The 21,989-nt window shown below is 49.0% G+C and overlaps 1 protein-coding gene across 1 annotated transcript; it reads left to right on the top strand.

Annotated features, from left to right (window-relative positions):
- The first annotated feature begins 1,010 nt into the window (after nucleotides 1-1,010).
- Nucleotides 1,011-13,327, top strand: LOC121444679 (2'-5'-oligoadenylate synthase 1A-like). Its single transcript, XM_041646585.1, has 7 exons — nucleotides 1,011-1,252; nucleotides 5,416-5,719; nucleotides 8,661-8,845; nucleotides 10,142-10,392; nucleotides 11,062-11,215; nucleotides 12,803-12,829; nucleotides 12,976-13,327. The coding sequence occupies exons 1-6, from the start codon at nucleotides 1,070-1,072 to the stop codon at nucleotides 12,824-12,826; spliced, it is 1,101 nt and encodes a 366-aa protein (XP_041502519.1). The 5' UTR covers nucleotides 1,011-1,069; the 3' UTR covers nucleotides 12,827-12,829; nucleotides 12,976-13,327.
- Nucleotides 13,328-21,989: the final 8,662 nt, after the last annotated feature.

Raw genomic sequence — 21,989 nt, 5'->3', positions numbered from 1 at the left:
CAAATGTTTCAGTTATTTCCTCTGTCTTCCTTCCATCCCTTGCTCTCTGCAGAGATTCCAACAGTGACTCAGGGTGTGTGTGTGTGTGTGTGTGTGTGTGTGTGTGTGTGTACGTGAATGCATGATTGTTTTTGGGACAGGGTGTCATCATGTAGCTCAGACTGGCCTCAAACTCTTCATTTTCTGTGTCAGCTTCCCAGGACTTGGGATCACAAGTATGGACCAACTGCTACCCTGCCATGATGAACATCCTCTCCTGCTGGGCAGGGAGGGTTAGGGATGGAGACAGGCTAGTTCCTCATGGTGATTTGTCCTGGGTGTAAGTCAGCACTTTACATTATTGAAGTTAGGAGTCACAACTGACTGATAATGGCAGCTGGACAGAATGGCAGACCCCTGTAACCTCAGAACTTGGGAGCCTATGCTGCAGATACCCAAGTTCACGTCTATCCTGGGCAACACAGTGAGACCCCACATTAATGAAATATGAACCCTTTGTCCTGTATGATGGACAGATGGGGTGGGGGGCAGTGAAACCATTGTGGATGATGTCTTGGATGATGGCCACATGGGTGTGCACCTGGGAACCCAGGGAACTGTGAGACCAGAAGGCTAAACAAGCTCGCCATGGCCTGGGCAGACAGCTCATCACATTGTCCCGGTATGGACCAGTCACCTGCCACACACCGACCACAGCAGTGGTGAAACTGGAGGCCAGCATCTTCTGGATGTTTCTCACTTGCTCTTCACATTTTAGTGAGTGTGTGCATTGCTGTTAAATGTCTAGGTGACTATAAACCATTCTTCTTTCAGTAACAGTAGAAGACCAAGAAGGAAAAAAATAAAACAATATGTTAAAATGCTTCCTGCAGGATGAGGGTTTGAGAATCCAAACATAAGGCCTCACTGAAGCACCAGAGTGTCAGGGAGTCCAGGAGCCACAGAACTCAGAGGCAGAGCTGTGATCACATAGCCCCGCCCCTTCTGGGAAACAGAAACTAGCTGTGGATATAAGGTGCAGCTGGCTCCAGAGGCAGTGCCACAGTCAGCAAACACAGCTGGCCCGAGGATGACCCAGAAACTCAGCAACACCCCTGCCAGAGAGCTGGACAAGTTCATAGAGGACCACCTCCTTCCTGACACCATCTTCCGAACTGAGGTTAAAGCAGCCATCAACACCATATGTGCTTTCCTGAAGGAGAGATGCTTCCGAGGTGCTGCCCACCCTGTGAGGGTCTCCAAGGTGGTGAAGGTGAGTCCCCCTCTGCCTGAGCTGACCCGGGTGAGGAGGGAGTGGACCCTCAGGAGCCAGGCTGCAGCCCTGAGTGGGGGTGGGTTACCTATCTCTCTGTGTCCCAGTGTTCTCATGTGCACCCCAGATGTGGCACAGGGTAGAGAACAGAACAGAGACCCCACATGCTGGATGACTGTACTGAGGGAGCCTCATTGTCCATGTTTCCCACCTGCCAAACGGGACCCCATGACAACAGTACTTAACCCATAGTCACTGTCATGGCTACTGAAATGTCATTTTGTAATGTCAGCTCAGCTCTGTGGGGTGTACACGTGTGTTAGTGAGTAGGTAGGTGTTGTGAAATGGTGGGAGGTTGGACCTTTGCAGGCCAAGGGGCGATATGGCAGATGAGAGACAGACACACCATTCCGAAGACAGGGCTTCCACGGGGAGTTTTACTGCAGGAAGGGAAGGGAGAGCGAGAAGAGAGGAAGCACAGAGTGACCTTGTGGAGAGAGAGAAAAAAGGAGAGAGAAAGAGAGAGCAATACAGAGGGATGCAGAGAGAAAGATGAAGAGGAAGGAAAGGTACAAGTAGGCAGAGTTCTGCCTCTTAAAGGAACCGGGTACTGCCTGGGTGACACTCTGTCGGGTATCCAGGGTGCAGGGACCATATGTGCCTGGATGCTAACACTCCTCCCCTTTATTTATTAAAAGGTTGAGGAGTTATGTGTGACAGGTTAGGGAAGTGAGGGCACGAATTCTCGAGACTGCTTCCTGCTGGTTCGCGGGGTGTCAACCGTATGTGGGGAACCTGAGAAAGTTGGAGTGCTGGCCATGTCCTGGGTAGCTGGTGGTTTCACTGCTGTCCAGGATCTATGGAACTGTCTGTGTCTCTTGGACCTGGCAACATGATGGCAGAGCAGAGGACAAGGTTAAGTTTAGGGATTTTTTTTTCTTGGATTCTGGTCATTGAGAGAGGGGAGTGTTAAGACCAGGGACAGCTGGGGAGGCACAGGCTGTCCATTGGCAGTACTTATCTGGAGTGAGTCTGACCTGTCTGAGGTGAATCCAAGTCAAATTCCTGGAACTTACAAGAATTCTTTGAGTTTGCAAAGACATATAAGTTTTAGACACATCAGAATTTTTACTGCATATAATCGGTATTGGAATTTAAATTGTAGAAACAGCAGCACGCTCACCAGAAGTGATGTTGGTTGAAAGCATTAATGCTCTTTCTTCTATCCAGAAAACTAAGACAGATGTTTTTAGCATAACGAAAAGGACCTTTTACATCTATAGTTAGGAAACAACTAAAGGGAACTCAACATCCTGAGCTTGTGGCTATGATAATATAGTGGCATAGGTCAGTGGTTAGTACTCTGCCCGAGCTAGGTTAATAGCTTATCAGAATTATATTGATTACAGTTAAGACTATGAGCTTGTGGAGTCTTAGTAGCATAATGAGAGAGAAAGAGAGAGAGAGAGAGAGAGAGAGAGAAATCTGGAACGTGCTTCCTTCATTTAAGTGTCTCAAATCACTTTCTCTGTCAGCTCTTAAGCCTTTTTCCTCAGAACTTTATTGATGTGGGATTCCCCTCTGTATGCTATAAATATGTTTTATTACCATTGGTTAATAAGGAAGCTGCTTTGGCCTGTGGCAGGGCAGAATAGAGCCAGGTGGGAAATATGGACAAAGATATATAGAGAGTAGGCTGAGTAAAGAGACGCCATGTAGCTTAGCTGCTGAAGGAGACAGACGCCTGCCCCGGAAACTTACCAGTAAACCACGAACCTCGTGATAAAATACAAAATAATAGGAATGGGTTAAGTTAAGATGTAAGAGTTAATAAGAAGCCTGAGATAATAGGCTGAACAGGGGTTTTTTTTTTTGTTTGTTTGTTTGGTTGGTTGGTTTTTTTATTTTTCGAGACAGGGTTTCTCTGTAGCTTTGGAGCCTGTCCTGGAACTAGCTCTTGTAGACCAGGCTGGCCTCGAACTCACAGAGATCAGCCCGGCTCTGCCTCCCAAGTGCTGGGATTAAAGGCGTGTGCCACTACTGCCCGGTCTGAGCAGTGTTTTAATTAATACAGTTTCTGTGTGCATATATGGTCTGGGCGGCAGGAAAACAAACTAGCAGACTCCGCTTACACTTTATAACTTACATTTACACACCTTAATAACCTGCATGTGCCCACCTTAAAACACCTTCTTAGGCCCTAAAACATTGTGAGATCCTCATATCTTAAGTTTTTCTATCTTTGCAGAAGTGGCTCTTAAAGCACCTGTTCCTTCCCCGTCATCATGGCATCTCCCTAACACCCAGGAGAAATCTGTCTTGTGAGTTTCTCTTTCTGAGTCTGGGAGCAAGGTAAACTGTGTCTAGACTTAGCATTAGCTCCAGGAGAGTGAGGCCTGGGACCTGAATTTTTACACAGAGCGCTGAGAAGGCGGCTGAAGCCTTGGTTGCTGCTGTAAAAGCGGCAGAGTCATCCAACAGCGTCAGGTCCTGAGAGGAATAAATTTTACCTGAATTATCAGCAACCACATGGTGGCTCATAACCATCTGTAGTGAGTTCTGGTGCCCTCTTCTGGCCTGCAGCATACATGCAGACAGAACAGTGTATACATAATAAATAAATAATTGCCGGGCGGTGGTGGCGCACTCCTTTAATCCCAGCACTCGGGAGGCAGAGGCAGGCGGATCTCTGTGAGTTCGAGGCCAGCCTGGTCTACAGAGCTAGTTCCAGGACAGGCTCCAAAGCTACAGAGAAACCCTGTCTCGAAAAAACCAAAAAAAAAAGAAATGGCAGAGACTTATTGCTTGGCTACCTAGGCAGCCACCACAGGATCCCCCGTGGTCGCAGAGGTTTCAGGGCAGCATCCATCTTCTGGCTGGAAGAGGCAGGCCTGCAAGGCCCCAGAAGACCCCACAGGCTTCTGTGGAGTAAGGCTCCTCGGGGGAGCAGCCGACCCTTGTTCTAGGCGACCTGAGGCAGTCTATTCTCCAGGGACCTGCTGATCACAGTCTGAAGAGGGTTTTGCAGCAGTTGAGGTGGAAAGGCATTTTTTTCCCTCAGTGGCTAGCACTGCCACTTATGAAGCAAGTTCCAGGTGGAGGTTCTTCTGTGCAGAACCCTCTTCTTTGGAGGGAATGGGGGTGCCAGGAGCTGGCCTGTCCTTCTTTATGACAAACCTTTTAGTTAATCTTTTTAAATGCAGTATTCTGCAGACCTCTGAGTATTTGAGGACTTCTGTCTATTGGGTTTATCTGAGTAGTTATTTGTTAGAAGCTTAACACTAAAAACTGACAATAGTGAAGGTCACACAGTAGGAGAGGGAATAATCTTCTACGTTTAGTTTACGCTTGATTTAATTTAATTTTGCTTTTTAGGTCTCCCTTGTAAACAGCTCACAGGAAGGACGGGGTGGTATACATCTCTAAGTTAGCTTTTGTTAGTCTGAGATAGATCTTTATAACCTTAAATTTTTTATCATTATATAGAATATATTTTAAAGTAGAGTTTAATCACATATGCAGTATGCTGTAGCAGATCTAACCACATATTTTTATCATCATCTAAAAGCACATGCTAATTTAAAGTACTTGAGACTTTTTTCTTAAGTCTAGAAGGAGATACCATGAACAGGGCTCACTGGGATTGTTTAGAGCATTTTCTTAGACAATAGCTACATATATACACACACAGAGTTAAAGCTAGCTTCCATGTACACATACAGGGTTAAGTCTAAATTATAAACACACACATATTAAACAGGGTTTGAGAAAAATAGTAAAGGAGAACAGTATTGAGCAAGACAAAGACTGACTCTCTCTCTCTCTCTCTCTCTCTCTCTCTCTCTCACACACACACACACACACACACACACACACACACACACACACTCAGAGCCATATTAAAATCTAGACTCCAGAGATAAACACTGCTTTCTGTCATCCTGATTCTGGCTTCTCTCTCCTACCATGAGGACATCCAAAACCATCTATTTTCCTACATAGATCCTGATTTCACGCTCGGGATTTACTAGTATTCCACTGCGCATGTGCCAGCTTTCTCTGCTCAACTATCTCCCTGGGTGGTGGACCCCTAGGCTGCTGTGGGCCTGGACTGTTGGCCTTGGCTCTGCCTGTCGCCTGTCATTTTCATCGTTGTCTTTCAGGGCGGCTCCTCGGGAAAAGGCACAGCTCTCAAGGGCAGGTCAGACGCCGACCTGGTGGTGTTCCTTAACAATCTCTCCAGCTTCGAAGAGCAGTTAAAGAAACGCGGAAAGTTCATCCGGGAAATTCGGGAACAGCTGTATGCATTGCAGTGTGAGGGATGTATTAGAGTGAAGTTTGAGGTTCAGAGGTCATGTTTGCCCAACCCCAGGGCACTTGGCTTCACACTGAGCTCCCCCCCACCCCCCCACCCCCGACTTCAACAGGAGGTTCAGTTTGATGTTCTGCCAGCCTATGATGTCCTGGGTAAGGCACTCGGAGCCTCAGCGTCCCCTTCCATCCTCTCTCTCATTTTTCCTGTGTGTGTGTGTGTGTGTGTGTGTGTGTGTGTGTGTGTGTGTGTCCGCGCGTGCATGTGTGGGGATGTCCACACGTGTGTAGATCTATGCACATGTTTGCAGGTGTATGTAAAGACCAGAGGCCACTCTTGGATGTCGGTTACTTGGGAGCCTGATTTGTTGAGAGGCTGACCTGGGATTTGCTGGCCCACCTTGGTGGCTCTGGCAGTATGCAGCTGGGCTCAGTGGGGTGTGAGCTCTGATGGAGCTGCACCCCCAACCTCGGGCAACCCGGAGCCTCAGCATGTTTATTAGGTACAGCACGGGGGTGGGGGGGTGGGGGGGTGGCTGGTGTGTAGTTAGTGTCTGGAGGAGAGGACTCTCAGGCTGTAAACAAATATATTCAGATATATTCACTCAGGCTTCCTCCACTCCCTACGAGACAGCCAAGTTTGTCTGTCTTGTTTTAAGAGAGGTTAAACCTTGACCTGGAACTGGCTAGTATGTGTGTGTGTGTGTGTGTGTGTGTGTGCGCACCCCCAAATTACAAATTGTCCAACTCTACCCAAAGACAATCAGGAACACCCGAGAAAGCACAGTGGGGGTTTGGGAAGCTTAGAGAAAGGTTGGGGCTTTACATTTGGGGACACAGCTCCCCCTGTTGACCACTGTGTAAACTGCTGTTATTAACTTAGAGACAAGGTCATTGCCCTTGACTTAGGAGAGCCATAGAAACAGCACAGAATCTCAGGCTACAGAGAATGAGAGGCCAGTCTAGGAGTAAGAGCAGGGCAGCACGCGGTGGAAAACCGCAGGAGGCTTGGATACCTGCCGAAAGGAAGGGGTGCAGAGGGGGTGACCCTGAAAGAACTGGGAGGTGATTCTCCAGAAGGCTGTCTTGGCCATGGACATCCCCAGCCTCAGCAGCTTTTCAGTAGGGAAGTGGGGCCACCACAGTAGGACCGCCTTGGAAATGACAGTGAGTGACAGCCCCAGAAAGGACCTCACTCACAACTCTACCCAAGACGACTTAGTCGATGCCCCATTGTGTGGTGGACCTTGAAGCTGAAACTCTCCTGGGTCGCTGAGTGACAGGCATGTCCCAGTATCACAGAGTGATTTTGCTATGTGCCAGCATCAAAGCCTGATGGTAAGGTCTGCCACAACCGTGGCCACACACGTGCACACGCCTGAGACACAGCCTGCTGCCTGTCTAGTCTACTCAGATGTGCACACGCCTGAGACACAGCCTGCTGCCTGTCTAGTCTACACAGATGTGCACACGCCTGAGACACAGCCTGCTGCCTGTCTAGTCTACACAGATGTGCACACGCCTGAGACACAGCCTGCTGCCTGTCTAGTCTACACAGATGTGCACACGCCTGAGACACAGCCTGCTGCCTGTCTAGTCTACACAGATGTGCACACGCCTGAGGCACAGCCTGCTGCCTGTCTAGTCTACACAGATGTGCACACGCCTGAGACACAGCCTGCTGCCTGTCTAGTCTACACAGATGTGCACACGCCTGAGACACAGCCTGCTGCCTGTCTAGTCTACTCAGATGTGCACATGCCTGAGACACAGCCTGCTGCCTGTCTAGTCTACTCAGATGTGCACACGCCTGAGACACAGCCTGCTGCCTGTCTAGTCTACTCAGATGTGCACATGCACCCACACACAGTCACACAGCCATATGTGTTCCCTAGCCTGCTGCCTAACCACTCTACAAGCTCAGGAAACAACACACACACCCTACTCCTCTTAGGACCTGGGCAAACAAAACCACGTGATATTCATTTAGGTACGATAGAAAGTCATCCAGTGAAAACGCACAGCTGTTGGTGAAGACAGCTCAGTGGATAAAGGCGATTGCTACACAAGCATGAAGACCTGAGTTCAAATCCTCAACACTCACCTAAACAGAAAGGACCACAACTGACCTCTAACCAAGGACTTACATGGCCAGAGACAGGAGAATGTCCGTTTTCTGCTGGTCTTCTCAAAGGGAGACACCTTATGTCTTCCTATGAACTCTTAACATAAGTGTATACTTTCTCCAAAACACACACAAATGATGTATATACACCAGACAAAAATACGACAGAGACACCGTAAGCCGGTCCATGATATAAAATATATCAAAGTGCTCCACAGTATACCACGACACAAGCAGGAGTGTACACACATGACATGCACCGTGCAGAAGATGCTGGACTCCAGGGCACGGTTGGCCATTATCAGATGACTGTGCGGCTCTCTTGATTGTGGCCTCAGTGTGCTGTTTCCTCCCACTACTGTCTCCAGGACCAGTTTGTAGTAGGGAGCTGCGGGCCTGCTTTTCATCCCGCCCAGCTCCCGCACGGCTAGCTTTATACTCCAAAATAATTACACGGAAACTGTATTCTCTTAAACACTGCTTGGCCCATTATATCTAGCCTCTTCTCAGCTAACTTTCGCACCTGGACTAGCCCATTTCTAATAATGTGTTTCGCACCCCAAGGTGCACTTACCGGGAAGATTCTAGCCTACGTCCATCCTGGGTCGGAGCTTCGTGTATGCACGGGAGAGGGGAGCATGGCCTTTGAGCTCACTTCCTCTTCCTCCCAGCATTCTGTTCTGTTTAATCCTCCCACCTATGTTTTAACCTATGAGGAGGGCTAAGCAGTTTCTTTATTATAATTAACCAATGACCTTCCTCCATCACCAGTTGGTGTCAGGAACTTTCCAGGGCCGCATGATGCATGCAGTCCTGAGGTGAGGGATGACACATGGATGTATGGGGAGTGATGCTTGCTAAAACTCTGGTCGCTTCACTGAACCCCATAACCTGTGAACTTGTCACCCCACAAAAGAGCCAGGAATGCCAGAGAAAGGCTGGAGAATTAGCTGAGTAAGGCCTCCTTTACAGGTCATGTCAGCACTGACAGGAAACCTGACCCCCAAATCTACAGAAGCCTCATCATTGAGTGCACCTCCCTGAGGAAGGAAGGCGAGTTCTCCACCTGCTTCACCGAGCTCCAGAGAAACTTCCTGAAGGATCGGCCACCCAAGCTGAAGAGTCTCATCCGCCTGGTCAAGCACTGGTACCAACTGGTATGGCATCTGGTCCAGCCACTGTGGGCCACATCTTACAGGGCAGAGAATGGAGGGGGTGATGCAGAGAAAGAAAGATGAGGAGCAAGGAGGGAGGGAAGCAGTAGTGGGAAGGGAAAGAGAGTTGAGAGGGGAAGGGGAAGTCAGGGAGGAGATGCTGTAGGAGAGGGAGGGAGGGAGGGAGGAACTAGGAGGAAGGACGGAGGGAGGGAGAACCTGGGAGGAAGGAGGGCTTCCCATGTTATTAGGAATGATTTCTTCTAGTCCAGTTTCCGTTCAGCTAACCCACTCTTCAGCTGCATCTAATTCATTGTTCACGAGTTATTGTGAACTCTGGATTTTTCTTTCTTTCTTGCATTAGAGACAGGGTCTCACTAGGAAGCTATTGATGTCCTGGAACTCACTATGCAGACCAGGCTGGCCTTGAACCCACAGTTCTGCTTACCTCTGCCTCCTATTGCTGGGATAAAAGATACACACCCTCACACTAAACATGATTTATGGATTTCTAGTGTCTTTTTAATGCAGGGTACTTACAATGACTTAGATTTTCTTGATGTGTCAAGCGATGCTTTCTTTACATTTCCATCCTGCAATGTTTCTGGAGTTTTTATATGTGTGTGAGATAGATCTGGTGTGGTATATGTATACCTGCTCTTGGGAGCACCTGTCTATGTGTGTGCATGTGTGTACATAAGCATGTGGAGACCAGAGAGCGATGCCAGGTCCTCAGTCACTCTCCACATTATATGTCCAGACAGGGTCTCACACTTGAGCCCACAGTGTGCTGAATTAGCACTTCTGGATCGTCATATAGTCCCGGGGACCCCCATTTCCATACACTTAGGCTGGGATGAGGAGTGGGTTTCCTCACAAGCCTGACAGTCATGTGTTTTCTGGGATCTGAGCTCTGGTCCTCACCCTTGCAAGGAGAGGATGTCACTTTACCCACGGGGCATCTCCCTAGCCTTTCCCCAGTTATTTCAGCCCTGTGATAAAACCATCAATGGTGAGCACCATTACTATCCCTCACTCCCTGGCTGTCAATCACTGTGTCATGATTCCTCCTGTGCCTGCCGGTAAATGCTCAGTCTCTGTGAACCACATGGTCTCCATGTCAACCACACAGCCCTTGGCTATAGCATGGTAGTGCACATAGACCGAATCTACAAGAACGGGTATGACTGTGTGTCAGTAAGCCTGTGATGACATCAGGTGGCAGCAGAACTGACCCCGTGAGAAGTGGTCCCCATACAGCTGACAGCCCTGTTCTTCTCATCACCTTTCTCTTCTCAGTGTAAGGAGAAGCCGAAGAAGCGGAAGAAGCGGAAGAAGCCGCTGCCCCCACAGTATGCCCTGGAGCTGCTCACAGTCTACGCCTGGGAACGTGGGAGTGGAAACACTGAGTTCAACACAGCCCAGGGCTTCCGGACAGTCTTGGAACTGGTCACCAAGTACAGGCAGCTTCGAATCTACTGGACAAAGTATTATGACTTTCAAGACCAATACATCTCCAGCTACCTGCTCAGTCAGCTCAGAAGAACCAGGTAGCCTGTCCCCTCATGACTCAGTTCCTCACCAGGGGCTCCAGGCTATAGCAGTGGAAATGGGGAGGTGGGAGCTCCGTGTCAATGGAGCATCTCCTGTCCTGTCACTGTGCTGGGCACTATTCTGCTGTCACCTGATTGACATGAGGACCTGTAGCCCTAAGAGGCAGGGGTGGGTTCTCCTGTCTGCAGATGAGGAAACCAAGGCTCTGACCTTGTCCAGACCCAAACAGCAGAGAGGGGAGTGCATGGAGCAGGAACTGAGCTGTTCCAGCTGTAACAGTATGGTAAGGGCTGCGAGGCACAGAACAGTGCTGGACTAATGAACAGTAAACAATGCAGTAGACCTGTTACAGCCTTGATCGTGTGTTGCGTTCTACCCTCACACCTCATCCTTTGAGATGGGCTGGTTCAACTCTCTCCATTTCACAGACCAGAGAGGCTGAGGGACCTGACCCAGGACACACAGCTACTAAAGGGTAGAGGATTGGAACACAGCCATTCCAAGTCATGTCCAGGGATCTCTCCAGGCTTTCTCTATGCTCTGGGACAGGAACTCAGGACAAACTGTCAATAGCTGAGCTCTGCTGGGCTCCTCCCTGTCCCTGTGCAATGTCATCTGTGGCACTGGTCAGCTGGTCAGCTCCCTCTCTGAATGTTGCTCTGCAGGCCTGTGATCCTGGACCCGGCTGACCCAACAGGGAACGTGGCTGGTTCCAACTCAGAGGGCTGGCGGCAGCTGGCAGAAGAGGCTGCAGCCTGGCTACAATACCCATGCTTTAAAAACTGGGATGGTTCCCTAGTGAGATCCTGGGATGTGCCGGTGAGAAATTATCATCATCTTGTCCCCTTGCACACACATCTGGTCACACCATCTGTTTCAAGAATATTCAGACAACGATGCCCAGGCTTATAGGTTTTCCTGTCACACTGATTGCTGTACAGTTATTCTCAGAGATTGTCACATCACCCCTGCAGAATTCCTGTCACTTGGCCTCCTAAGGAAGGACGGCCTCTCCTCTGTCTGCTTTTTGTTCAGGCTCTGTCCTGCACTCTTTATCATACACTGGGTCCTCATACATGCTCTGTCCAGTGTTCTTTATCATACAGTATCTCTCTGGATCTGCACACACTCACCCTGTGTTCTGTATCATACAGTAGCCCACTGGGTCTGCACACACGCTCGTCCTGTGTTCTGTATCATACAGTAGCTCACTGGATCTGCACATACACTCATCCTGTGTTCTTTATCATACAGTATCTCACTGGATCTGCACACACGCTCGTCCTGTGTTCTTTATCATACAATAGCTCTCTGGATCTGCACACACACTTTGTCCTGTGTTCTGTATCATACAGTATGTCACTGGATCCTCACTAGGGCTCTACAGGGTGTACTTAATAACATCCTTGTCTTTCTGGTTGAACAAGAAGGCTCAGGGCTGATGATATGGTTTAGTCAATAAACACTTGTCATATTAGCAAGGGTAAGGAGCTTAATATCATCCCCAGAATCATGTAGGTGAGCCAGACATTGCACTTGCCATTCCAGTGCACGGACAACAAGATCCCTGCCCTGACTGGTGAGGGAGCATAGTCTCCTTGGTGAATTCCAGTCCAGTGCAACCAAAATACCAAGGTGGACAACAGTTGAGGGCTATAGTGTTCTCTGTTGATTGCACACACACAAATACATATACACACAAACATATATACACATGCAAATGCACATGCATACAGAAACACACACACACTTGACCACTAGGATAAGAAAGCTGAAGCCACTGGCTCAGAAATGTTCAACTAAGGAAAGGAGGGGCTGGGATTCCTGTGAACTTTGAAGCCAGTTCTCAGGTCCTTTAAGCAGCCCGTCTTTCCTGTTTCATCATCATGTGGCCAATGGGACTCAGCAGGGCCGTGTCACAGCCAAAGAGACACAGAGGGACTTGTACTTGGACCTTTTCTCTCATTGGATATGGAGCTGTCTGATGCTAGGGAAGAGATGAGGTCATACGTGAACTCAGGATGGAGCTTAGCATGGGTGCATGGATGTGGGAAGCAAACCTCAGAAGGTCAGGAAGGAAAGGAGAAGGGACTCAGGAGGAAGACAACTGTGCCTGCTGTGGCCTTTAGGACTGTCTCACAGCAGACTGTGGCTTGGCCCTGTCTCTCATTTGGCAGGTCTGTTACTGAATGAGGGGAACTCAGGTAGGGCTATGTACACCTTCAACCTGCTAAGACCCTGTCCATCCCCAAAAGTCCCGATGGCCATCTTCCCAACATGGGGATGCACTGTCCCTTCTCAGGGGCTCCAGGTGGCCAGTCATGGTGTCCACCCTGAGGACTCATTTGCATCTGCTTCCAAGTAGCAGTGCGGGCTCATGACATGATTGTGTGTTTTCTGTTACAGACGGAAGTTCCTGTGCCACAATAACAGGTTGGCTATTTTTTTGTTGTTTTTGTTTGTTTTGATGTGGGCTTTAGCTATGTAGACCAGGCTGCCCTGAGCTCACTATCCTCCTGCCTCAGAGCTGGAAAGACTGCAGTGTAGACCTGATGTACTCTGCCTTTCTTCTTCCCCAGGTGAACGAGAATGGGGCATTCATCTCCTGTGAGCACAGCAGCATATGCCCAGAAGGCTCCAGAGTCAGGGGATGTGCAGGCCTTGACCAAAGAGGGCAGGATACTGCCCAAGGCCTCAGGGAGGGAATGTCCAACCTGGGGTCAGACTCCAGGCTTCCGATCCCTGCCTGCTAAGTCTTCCATCCTATCCAATCATAGACAGCTTTCCTCATAGCCTGCTTCATCCACCTTATCCCCTGACAGCGTTCTCTCGGGGACATGAGATTCAGAAGGGGAGGGGAGAACTCAAGTTTGACTTCTGTCTCTGCACCTGTTTTGTCCAATGTCTGATCAACAATAATAAACCACAGCAGATGCCATGAGGGTGTGTGAGACGAGCCCGATACCCCCCCCCCCCTCTTTCTGTTTTCATGGTTCAGTTAGGTGCATTTATTGAGCACACACTACATGGTCCAGGGGTCCAGGCACTGAGCACTCCTCAGTGGACAGAGCAGAACCAATCCTTGACAGCGATGATGCCGCATGGCTTGGTTCCTTCCAGGTTTCTTACTTCTCAACTCAGGACAGTGTTCCTGGTTCCTTCTGTCCATGTCCCCAAGACAAGACTCAATACCTGTCCCATCTACTCAGAAGCTGTTCTGCAGCTGCGCATGGCCACGGGGACCTGGGAGTGTGAGCAGTGCACATGAAGATGCATGGTGGCATGGTGGCTGCAATATGCAGGCTGGGGTTTGAAGAGGCATGACAAAAATGAACTGAATTTGTGAGACTGGTGGTCACAAAAACAGACACATGTTTGTCTGTGGTGACGATGAACTTTTGATGCACTGAGTTAAATCACAGTGGGTGTCTGCTTCCTTTTTCTCTTTCTGAGACAAGACCTCATTATGTGGGACAGTCTGACCTGAAACTCATAGGCATCCTCCTGCCTGAGTCTCCCGAGCTCTGGAATCACACACACACACACACCCTCCACACAGAAACCTAATGGTTCCATAGTCCAGTGTTGTGAACCAGCGGCTCATTTGTCAGATCCAAAGACAACCATGTGACCTCAACTCTTGTACCCTGCTTACTTAAGAGTTCAGGGCATTGCACAGGGCACCTGCTCCCAAAGCCTGCTCCTGTCCCCAGTGCCCACTCTCTTAATAACTGTGTGTGTATGTGTGTGTGTGTCCTTCCAGTCCTCATTCATTCAGTTCTTCTCTAATAGCCCTGAGAACCAGTAGCCCCAGTGTCCCAGAGTGTGAGAAAATGCATGTCCCCTAGACCTCAGAACAAATCACACTCTGCATTGTGCTCTATCTGAGCCCCTGGTGACCCTGGTGATGCTGGTCTACTATTCCAGTCTTACCTCTTCTGAAACACCCCCATATACACAGAGAAGGTTTTAACAACCAAGGCCCAGGGGTCCCTCATATATCCTGCCAACCTGAGGGGAGCCATCATGTACCTCACACTAGCAAGCAAATATACATGTGATATATAATGGTTACATCCCATGTCTCTATGATGGAATGATCCCTGGTGTGGCCCTGCAGAGCCTTCCCAATGATTAGGACTATGGAGGCTAACAGCAGGCTACAGGAATGAGTGATGAGCTGCCTTACAGAGGAGCCATAAGGTGGCTGGGTCAGGTTTCCATGACAACAGGGAGACTGAAGATCATCTCTCCGATGGAGTAAGATGACCACAACTGACACTTTCATACCACTGTGTCTGACAGCCATGTTGAACAGTGTCATGCTTGCTCCAGACTGGACCTGCCCAAGAGCCCTTTGGCCCTAAGCACAGTGCTCATCCATGCTCTTCCTGTGGGTGCCATCTTGGTTCTGACTTAGCATCCATCCTGGCCAGGGGAATGGCAAGGCTTGATGACAGACACTTTGGGTTTTCAAGCCTAGTCTTCAACTTTAATCTTCTGCCTGAGGTCCAGGAGCTCCCTCCTCTCCAGGGACCACCCACTGAGTAAGGAGTGTATGTCCATTGGGAGAAGCATTGCTCTGTCCACCATTTGACCACAGGGTTCAGTTCCCCAGGAAGCCACTTCATCTACACTCAATGGGTTCAACTCTGAAGTTCAATTCATGTCAGGAACTGGGGGTGTGGGGAGGAAGCTGCTGTGACAGCCACTGCCTTCACCCTCTAGCTATCTCTTGTGGTTCCTTCTAATGGCCCACGATGGCTCATCTTCATGACCAACTTCACCAACCTTAGACCCTCTGTGGAAGCACCTCTAGGCATGTCGAGGGCATTTATAGAAATGTCTTCTGACTGCTTCCTTCACTGAGCAACACTCATAGCCTGCTGTCAGCGCTCCTCCCCATCTGTGCAGTTTCCTCTGGATTCACACGGCCTGAACGATGTTTGAGAAAACCAACTATATCAGAATGGTGAAGTGGCTTCTGACCAGGTTACCAAGAACACATAACTGGGAAGAAGGGCTCTTCTGCAGAGGGAATTGGGAAAGCTGGATCTCCATTGACAAGAATAAATCCCACCCTCACCTTGGGCATGTATATAGGCCATCCAAAATGGAAGCAGAAATCCCTAGAAAACAGATTATCTTAGCCATGATGACTTCGGCTGTTTTCTTGGCTCTGACATCAAAACCACAGACAACTCAGGATGATTCTTTTATGCCAGGCCTCATGCATGCTGGGTAAGCACTCTGCCACTGAGTCACACCCATGGTCTCTCACTGGAACACTCCAGACAAGTCCTTCCCAGCTGAGCCACACCCCTGCTGCCTTTCTGCTCTCACACGAGGAAGCCATTCTTCATGGAGAAATATCTCCCGTGGACTTGCTATAGCGTGGAATACATGATGAGTGATATGATGGGTGCCCTCAGCTTGGTAGGAGATATAGGAGACCCCTGGGCATTGTTGATTCAAACCTTTGTGTATCTGGGGGTGTATCAGAAGGGGCAAGACTGGAATCATAGGCAGCATCATCTGATTGTGACCATGTCCTGGTTCTTCCATTTCTTCCTTCTTGGAATAAAGAAGTATTTAACTTGTGTTTTTTTTTTTTATTGCGAAAAGAAGAAAAAAAAACATAAACAAAAAACAAGTTTCCACCTCCTCCCAGCCTCCCATTTCCCTTCCCTCCTCCCACCCTTCTCCCCCTCCTCCCACCCTTCTCCCCCTCCTCCCACCCTTCTCCCCTTCCCCCCACTGCTCTCCCCCTCCCTCTCCAGTCCAGAGAGCAGTCCGGGTTCCCTGCCCTGTGTTAAGTCCTAGGTCCTCTCCGTCCATATCTAGGAAGGTGAACATCCAAACTGGCTAGGCTCCCACAAAGCCAGCACATTAAGTAGGATCAAAACCCCCTGCCATTGTCCTTGGTGTCTCATCAGCCCTCATTGTTCGCCATGTTCAGAGAGTCCGGTCCTATCCCATGCTTTTTCGGTCACAGTCCAGCTGGCCTTGGTGAGCTCCAGGGGAGATGGGGAGAGAGAAAAGGTAGAAGGGAAGGAGGGGGGACCTGGGAAGCGGGAGAATTGGGATGAAGGAAGGGTGGATAGGGGAGCACGGAACCACAATTCTTAGTTAAGGGAGCCACTTTAGGGTGGGCAGGCGACTTGACCCTAGAGGGGCTCCCTAGTGCCCAAGATGAGGTTCCCAGTTAGTTCCTTGGGCAGCTGAGGATTGGGAACCTGAAATGACCCTATCCTAGAGCAATACTGACGAATATCTTGCATATCATCATAGAATCTTCATCTGGTGATGGATAGAGATCGAGACAGAGACCCACACAGGAGCACTGGACTGAGCTCCCAAGGTCCCAAGGAGGAGCAGAAGGAGGGAGAACATGAGCAAAGAATTCGGGACCACGAGGCGTGCATTAACTTGTGTTTTTAATGTTATAGGAGCCCACAGTTGAGAGACTAATCTTTACAAGTGATGAAATTAAAAAGAATAAAACACTTTGGGACTTTTAAAGCTATGTTGTGTTTCTATGATGTGATATTGACTTGAGATCTTAGGAATAAGCAAGAAAGAAAAAGATATGGTTTTATAGTAATGTGTTTGAGTATCAAATTGAAAGGCGCTTATTTGTGAAGATTAGTTTTTGTCAATTAGAAGTCAGATGGGGTCACCTAGTAGGAGGGAACCTTAATCAAGAAAATGACTCTATGATACTTGGTACGGGTGGTCTTTGTGGGTATGTCACCGATTAGTAATTGATGTGGTTAGTGCCGTGCCCAGGCAGGAGGCTGTAGGTTGTATAAAAGAGCAAGCTCAGGGACCATGGAGAGCAAGCCAGTGAGCAGAATTCCTCCATGGTCTCTGCTTCAGGTACTGACCGTTCTTCCCTCAGTGAAGGACTGTGACTGGGATGTGTAACCTAATAAGACATTTTCTTCCCAGGAGAGTTTTGGTCATGTGATATAGATATCCTGTCAAAAGAAAGCAAACTAGAACACCCTTTCTATTCTCTGACTGTATTCAGTGTATAGACGGGGCTCACAGTGGATGGGCCAGACGCCATACCAGCTGGTACCAGTGCTTGACCATACGGATGAGACTCTTCAGCTTGGGTAGATGATCCATCAGGAAGTTATGCTGGAGCTCTGTGAAGCAGGTGGAAAACTTGCCCTACATCCCCAAGGAGGTACACTTCCTGATGAAATTGGTGTAAATTTCAGGGTCAGGCCTGTGATTGTTTCTGACATGACCTGTAAAGGAAACTTCACTCCATTAACCCTCCTCCCTTTTCTGGGTTTCCTTCACCTAAGGAGTGACAAGCGCCCATGCTGTGGGGTTCAGGAAACAGGGCAGAGTTTTACCACAACAAGCATCACTCCCCACACATCCGTGTGATCCATCACACCTTAGGACTGTGTACACCTTGTGGCCCTGGAAAGTCCCTGCCAACACTGGTCCTAGTGTAGTTCCTTCTTCACAGGCCTGGAGACGGTGGTGGGAGGGAACCACTCACTGTGTTCACACACAAAATAGCTGCACGGCCATCTAATAATGGCCAAACACATTCTGTGTGCCCGGTGTCTTCTGCATGGGGCTGGCCATGTGTGCTGGTGTCAGATGCACTGTGGATCAGCCTGCTGTATTTATATATCTTGTAGATCACACTTCCAGTGTCTCTGCCCTGTTTTGTGTGTGTATGATGCTGTGAGTTTGTCAGGAGGTACATACATGTGTGCAGAGCCCAGAGGAGGACATAAAGCCTCTCTTGTTAATTTTCAAACCCAGGACAAACTGAGGTGCCTATTTAGCATACCAAGGTGAACCTAGCAGCCAGGCTTTCCCAGCATCCTTCAGTCCCTACCTTTACAGTTCCTCCTGATCGGCATACCCACCCCTACCCTGAATGTTCCAGCCCAAAGGCCTGGGGTGCTCTTCCTTATATAATTCAAACATTTTGATTACCCATCCCTTTAATACCTTTGTCCTCATGGCTGCTGCACCTGGTCTCCCCTCCTGTCTTCCTCCTCCTGTCCCCACATTGCCCAGCTCAGTCTGAACATGTCTACTCTGGACTCTCTCAGATGTCCCTGTCTTTGCCAATGCTCTGCCTTTTATCCACAGTCAGCTTTCTCCTTCACAGTACCTAGGAGCAGCCAAGTCCTCTTCTTTCTTTGTTTCTGTCTAAATTCATCTCTCTTCATTGTTTGTCATCTTTATCCCTTTGAGGCAGGGTCTCTCTGTGAACATGGAACTTGAAGGATATTCAGCAGGTCCACAGAGATTCTCCTGTCTCTGCCCCAAGTATGGCCTGGGTTAAAGATCAATGTGTGGTCCTTTCTGATTGTGTTGTTGTTGGGATTTGAACTCAGGTCCTCACGCTTGTGCAGCAAGTACCCTCATCCACTGAGCTGTCCCCATAGTCACTGTGTGATTTCAGTGCATGATTTGATTTTCTGTAATGCCTACCTTAATATAATGTGGTTTTTGTTTGTCTAGGTCCTTATAGCAACAAGAAGTGTGTGCGTGTGTGCGTGTGTGTGTGTGTGTGTGTGTGCGTGTGTGTGTGTGATGAACTTGTAGAGTGGATGGGCAGCAGGCTAAGGAATCGCTGTGTCTGTGTGGGTGCAAGTGCACATCTGCGTAGACTAGACAGGCAGCAAGCTGTGTCTCAGGTGTGTGCACATCTGCGTAGACTAGACAGGCAGCAGGCTGTCTCAGGTGTGTGCACATCTGCGTAGACTAGACAGGCAGCAGGCTGTGTCTCAGGTGTGTGCACATCTGTGTAGACTAGGCAGGCAGCAGGCTGTGTCTCAGGTATGTGCACATCTGCGTAGACTAGACAGGCAGCAGGCTGTGTCTCAGGTGTGTGCACATGTGTGTAGACTAGACAGGCAGCAGGCTGTGTCTCAGGTGTGTGCACATCTGAGTAGACTAGACAGGCAGCAGGCTGTGTCTCAGGTGTGTGCACATCTGCGTAGACTAGACAGGCAGCAGGCTGTGTCTCAGGTGTGTGCACATCTGCGTAGACTAGACAGGCAGCAGGCTGTGTCTCAGGCGTGTGCACATCTGTGTAGACTAGACAGGCAGCAGACTGTGTCTCAGGCGTGTGCACATCTGCGTAGACTAGACAGGCAGCAGACTGTGTCTCAGGCGTGTGCACATCTGCGTAGACTAGACAGGCAGCAGGCTGTGTCTTAGGCGTGTGCACATGTGTTGCTATTGCTGCAGCAGGCCATACCGTCAGGGTTTGGTGCTGCCACGGGGTACAATCACCTGCTGATGAGTTGGAGACATGCGCAGTGACACAGAAGAGTCTCTCCCTTGTGTGTTTATGTTCAGTTTCTGGGTCCAATACAGTAGGATGTTGGCTAAGTCCTCATGGGTAAGGTTGTGGCAGGGTCCTCTGTTGTGTTGTCCCCCACACTGCCGTTTCCAAGGGAGCTCTTCTGTGGTGGCCCTGATGTGAGATTTCCCCTGTGTATTCTGTGAATACCATGGGTTAATAAAGAAGCTGTCTTCGGCCTGTGCAGGGAATAGAAGTAGGCGGGGAAAATGAAAATTGATGCTGGAAGAAAGAAAGGTGGATTTTAGAGAGAAGCCATGTAGCCCCTGCTAGAGACAGACACTGGACAGAATTTTATCCGGTAAGCCACAGCCTCATGGCGACACACAGATTAATGGAGATGGGTTAAATTAAGATGTAAGAGTTAGCCAATAAGAAGCTAGAGCTAATGGGCCAAGCAGTGATTTAAATAAAATGGTTTCTGTGTGATTATTTCGGAAGTCTGGGCAGCTGGGAAACAAACAAGCGGTCTCCTACTACAGTGGCCCTACTTCTCTACTCCAACTCAAGCTGAGCAAGTCCATGACCAAGACAGGCTTCTGGGGAGCTGTCTTCCCAGGTCATTTCTGGGTCACCCCCTCTAAGCCCCCTCCATTCATCAGGGGTCTAAGCCCCTTGCAGCTTCCCACAGCATGCTGCCTTGCTCCTACTCACAGGCTGGCCTCTCATTCCCTGCTGCCTGAGACTCTGTTATTTCCATGGCTCTCCTAAACCAGGGTGAGTGGTTATGTCTGTAAGTTAATAGTGGCAGTTCACACAGTGTCCATCAGGGGGAGCTGTGTCTCCCAAAATGTAAAGCCTCCATCATTCCCTAAGCCTCCCTGTGCATGGCTGGTGTGCAGCTGTGTGGTGAGTTCCTTGCATGTGACCTGCTTTGGCCTTTCTTTTGTGACTTTGTTGAATTGTTTACTAGCTCTGAAAACGTTCTGTCAATTCCTCCAAATTTTTCACCACATATTGATTGGTCATTATGGTGGTTTGATAGAAAATGGCACCCACAGGGTGTGGCACTATTAGGAGGTGTGGCTTCGTTGGAATAGGTGTGGCCTTGTTGAAGATGTGTGTCAGGGTGGAGGTGGGCTTTGAGGACTTTGTTGCTAAAGCTACACAAGTGTGTAACACACAGTTGCTTATGTCCCCTGCTTATCAAGATGTGGAACTCTCAGCTCCTTCTCCAGCACCATGTGTGCCTGCATGCTGCCATTGCCACCCACCATGATAATGGACCAAACTTCTGAAGTGCAAGCCAGCTCCAAATAAACACTTTCTTCTATAAGTGTTGCTGTGGTCATGGTGTTTCTTCACAGCAACAGCAACGCTGACTAAGACAGTGAAGGACAAGTTCATTAGTTCCCTTTGCCTGTGTGTAGGGAGGACAGCTAGACCACTGCTGTCAGTCAATTCTGGCTATTGTGCCTCTCTGTCCTGTGTGCTGGACAGTCCTCCATTGTTCCACAGGGAAGCCTGTCTCCATCTGCAGCCCCAGTGGGCATTCCCTCAGCCTGGCTAGTTCATTTTTGGGTAAGACAGTCGTGAGAGAAATTGGACACGCCAGTTCTGTGACTAGATGATATGTACAGCTCACTTCTTCTTGATGAGACCTGACTAGCCTGATGTATATATCCCAGTTTTAGGTCTAATTTATTTGTCTTTCTTTAGAGGCTTATTTACTTATGTATATGAGCGCTCTGTCTTCCTGTAGGTCTGCAGTACAGAAGAGGGCCTCAGATCCCCTTACAGATAGCTGTGAGCCACAGGACCTCTGGAAGAGCAGCCAGTGCTCTTCATCAGTGAGTTATTTCTCCAGGCCTTGTTTGTCTTTCTTAAGAAACAAAACACAACACAAGATGTCCCTGGTGTGCACTGCTTCTGCAGAGGACTAGAGCCCATTTCCCAGCTGGTGGTTCACAGCTGCCCGAACTCCAGTTCCAGGAGAATCCGACATTCTCTTCGGAACTCTGAGGACATATGTATATATGTATGTATATAGACATGTATTCTTGTCTGAGGACACATGTATATATGTATGTACATAGACATGTATTCTTGTCTGAGGACATCCATGCATACAGACTCATGTGAGCACTCACGTAATTAAAAATAAACCTCTCTTTTTGGGGAGAGTTTTGAGACAAGGTTTCTCTGTTTAGCCCTAGCTATCCTGGAACTCTCTCTGTAGACCAGACTGGACTCAAACTTACAGAGATTGGGCTGCTCTGCTGGGAACAAAGGCGTGCACCA

The sequence above is a fragment of the Microtus oregoni genome, unplaced genomic scaffold (genome assembly GCF_018167655.1).
Source record: "Microtus oregoni isolate MIOR12 unplaced genomic scaffold, Mior012 000003F_ref0000135, whole genome shotgun sequence".
NCBI classification, from domain to species: domain Eukaryota; kingdom Metazoa; phylum Chordata; class Mammalia; order Rodentia; family Cricetidae; genus Microtus; species Microtus oregoni.
This window is presented reverse-complemented; position numbering and strand designations above follow the sequence as displayed.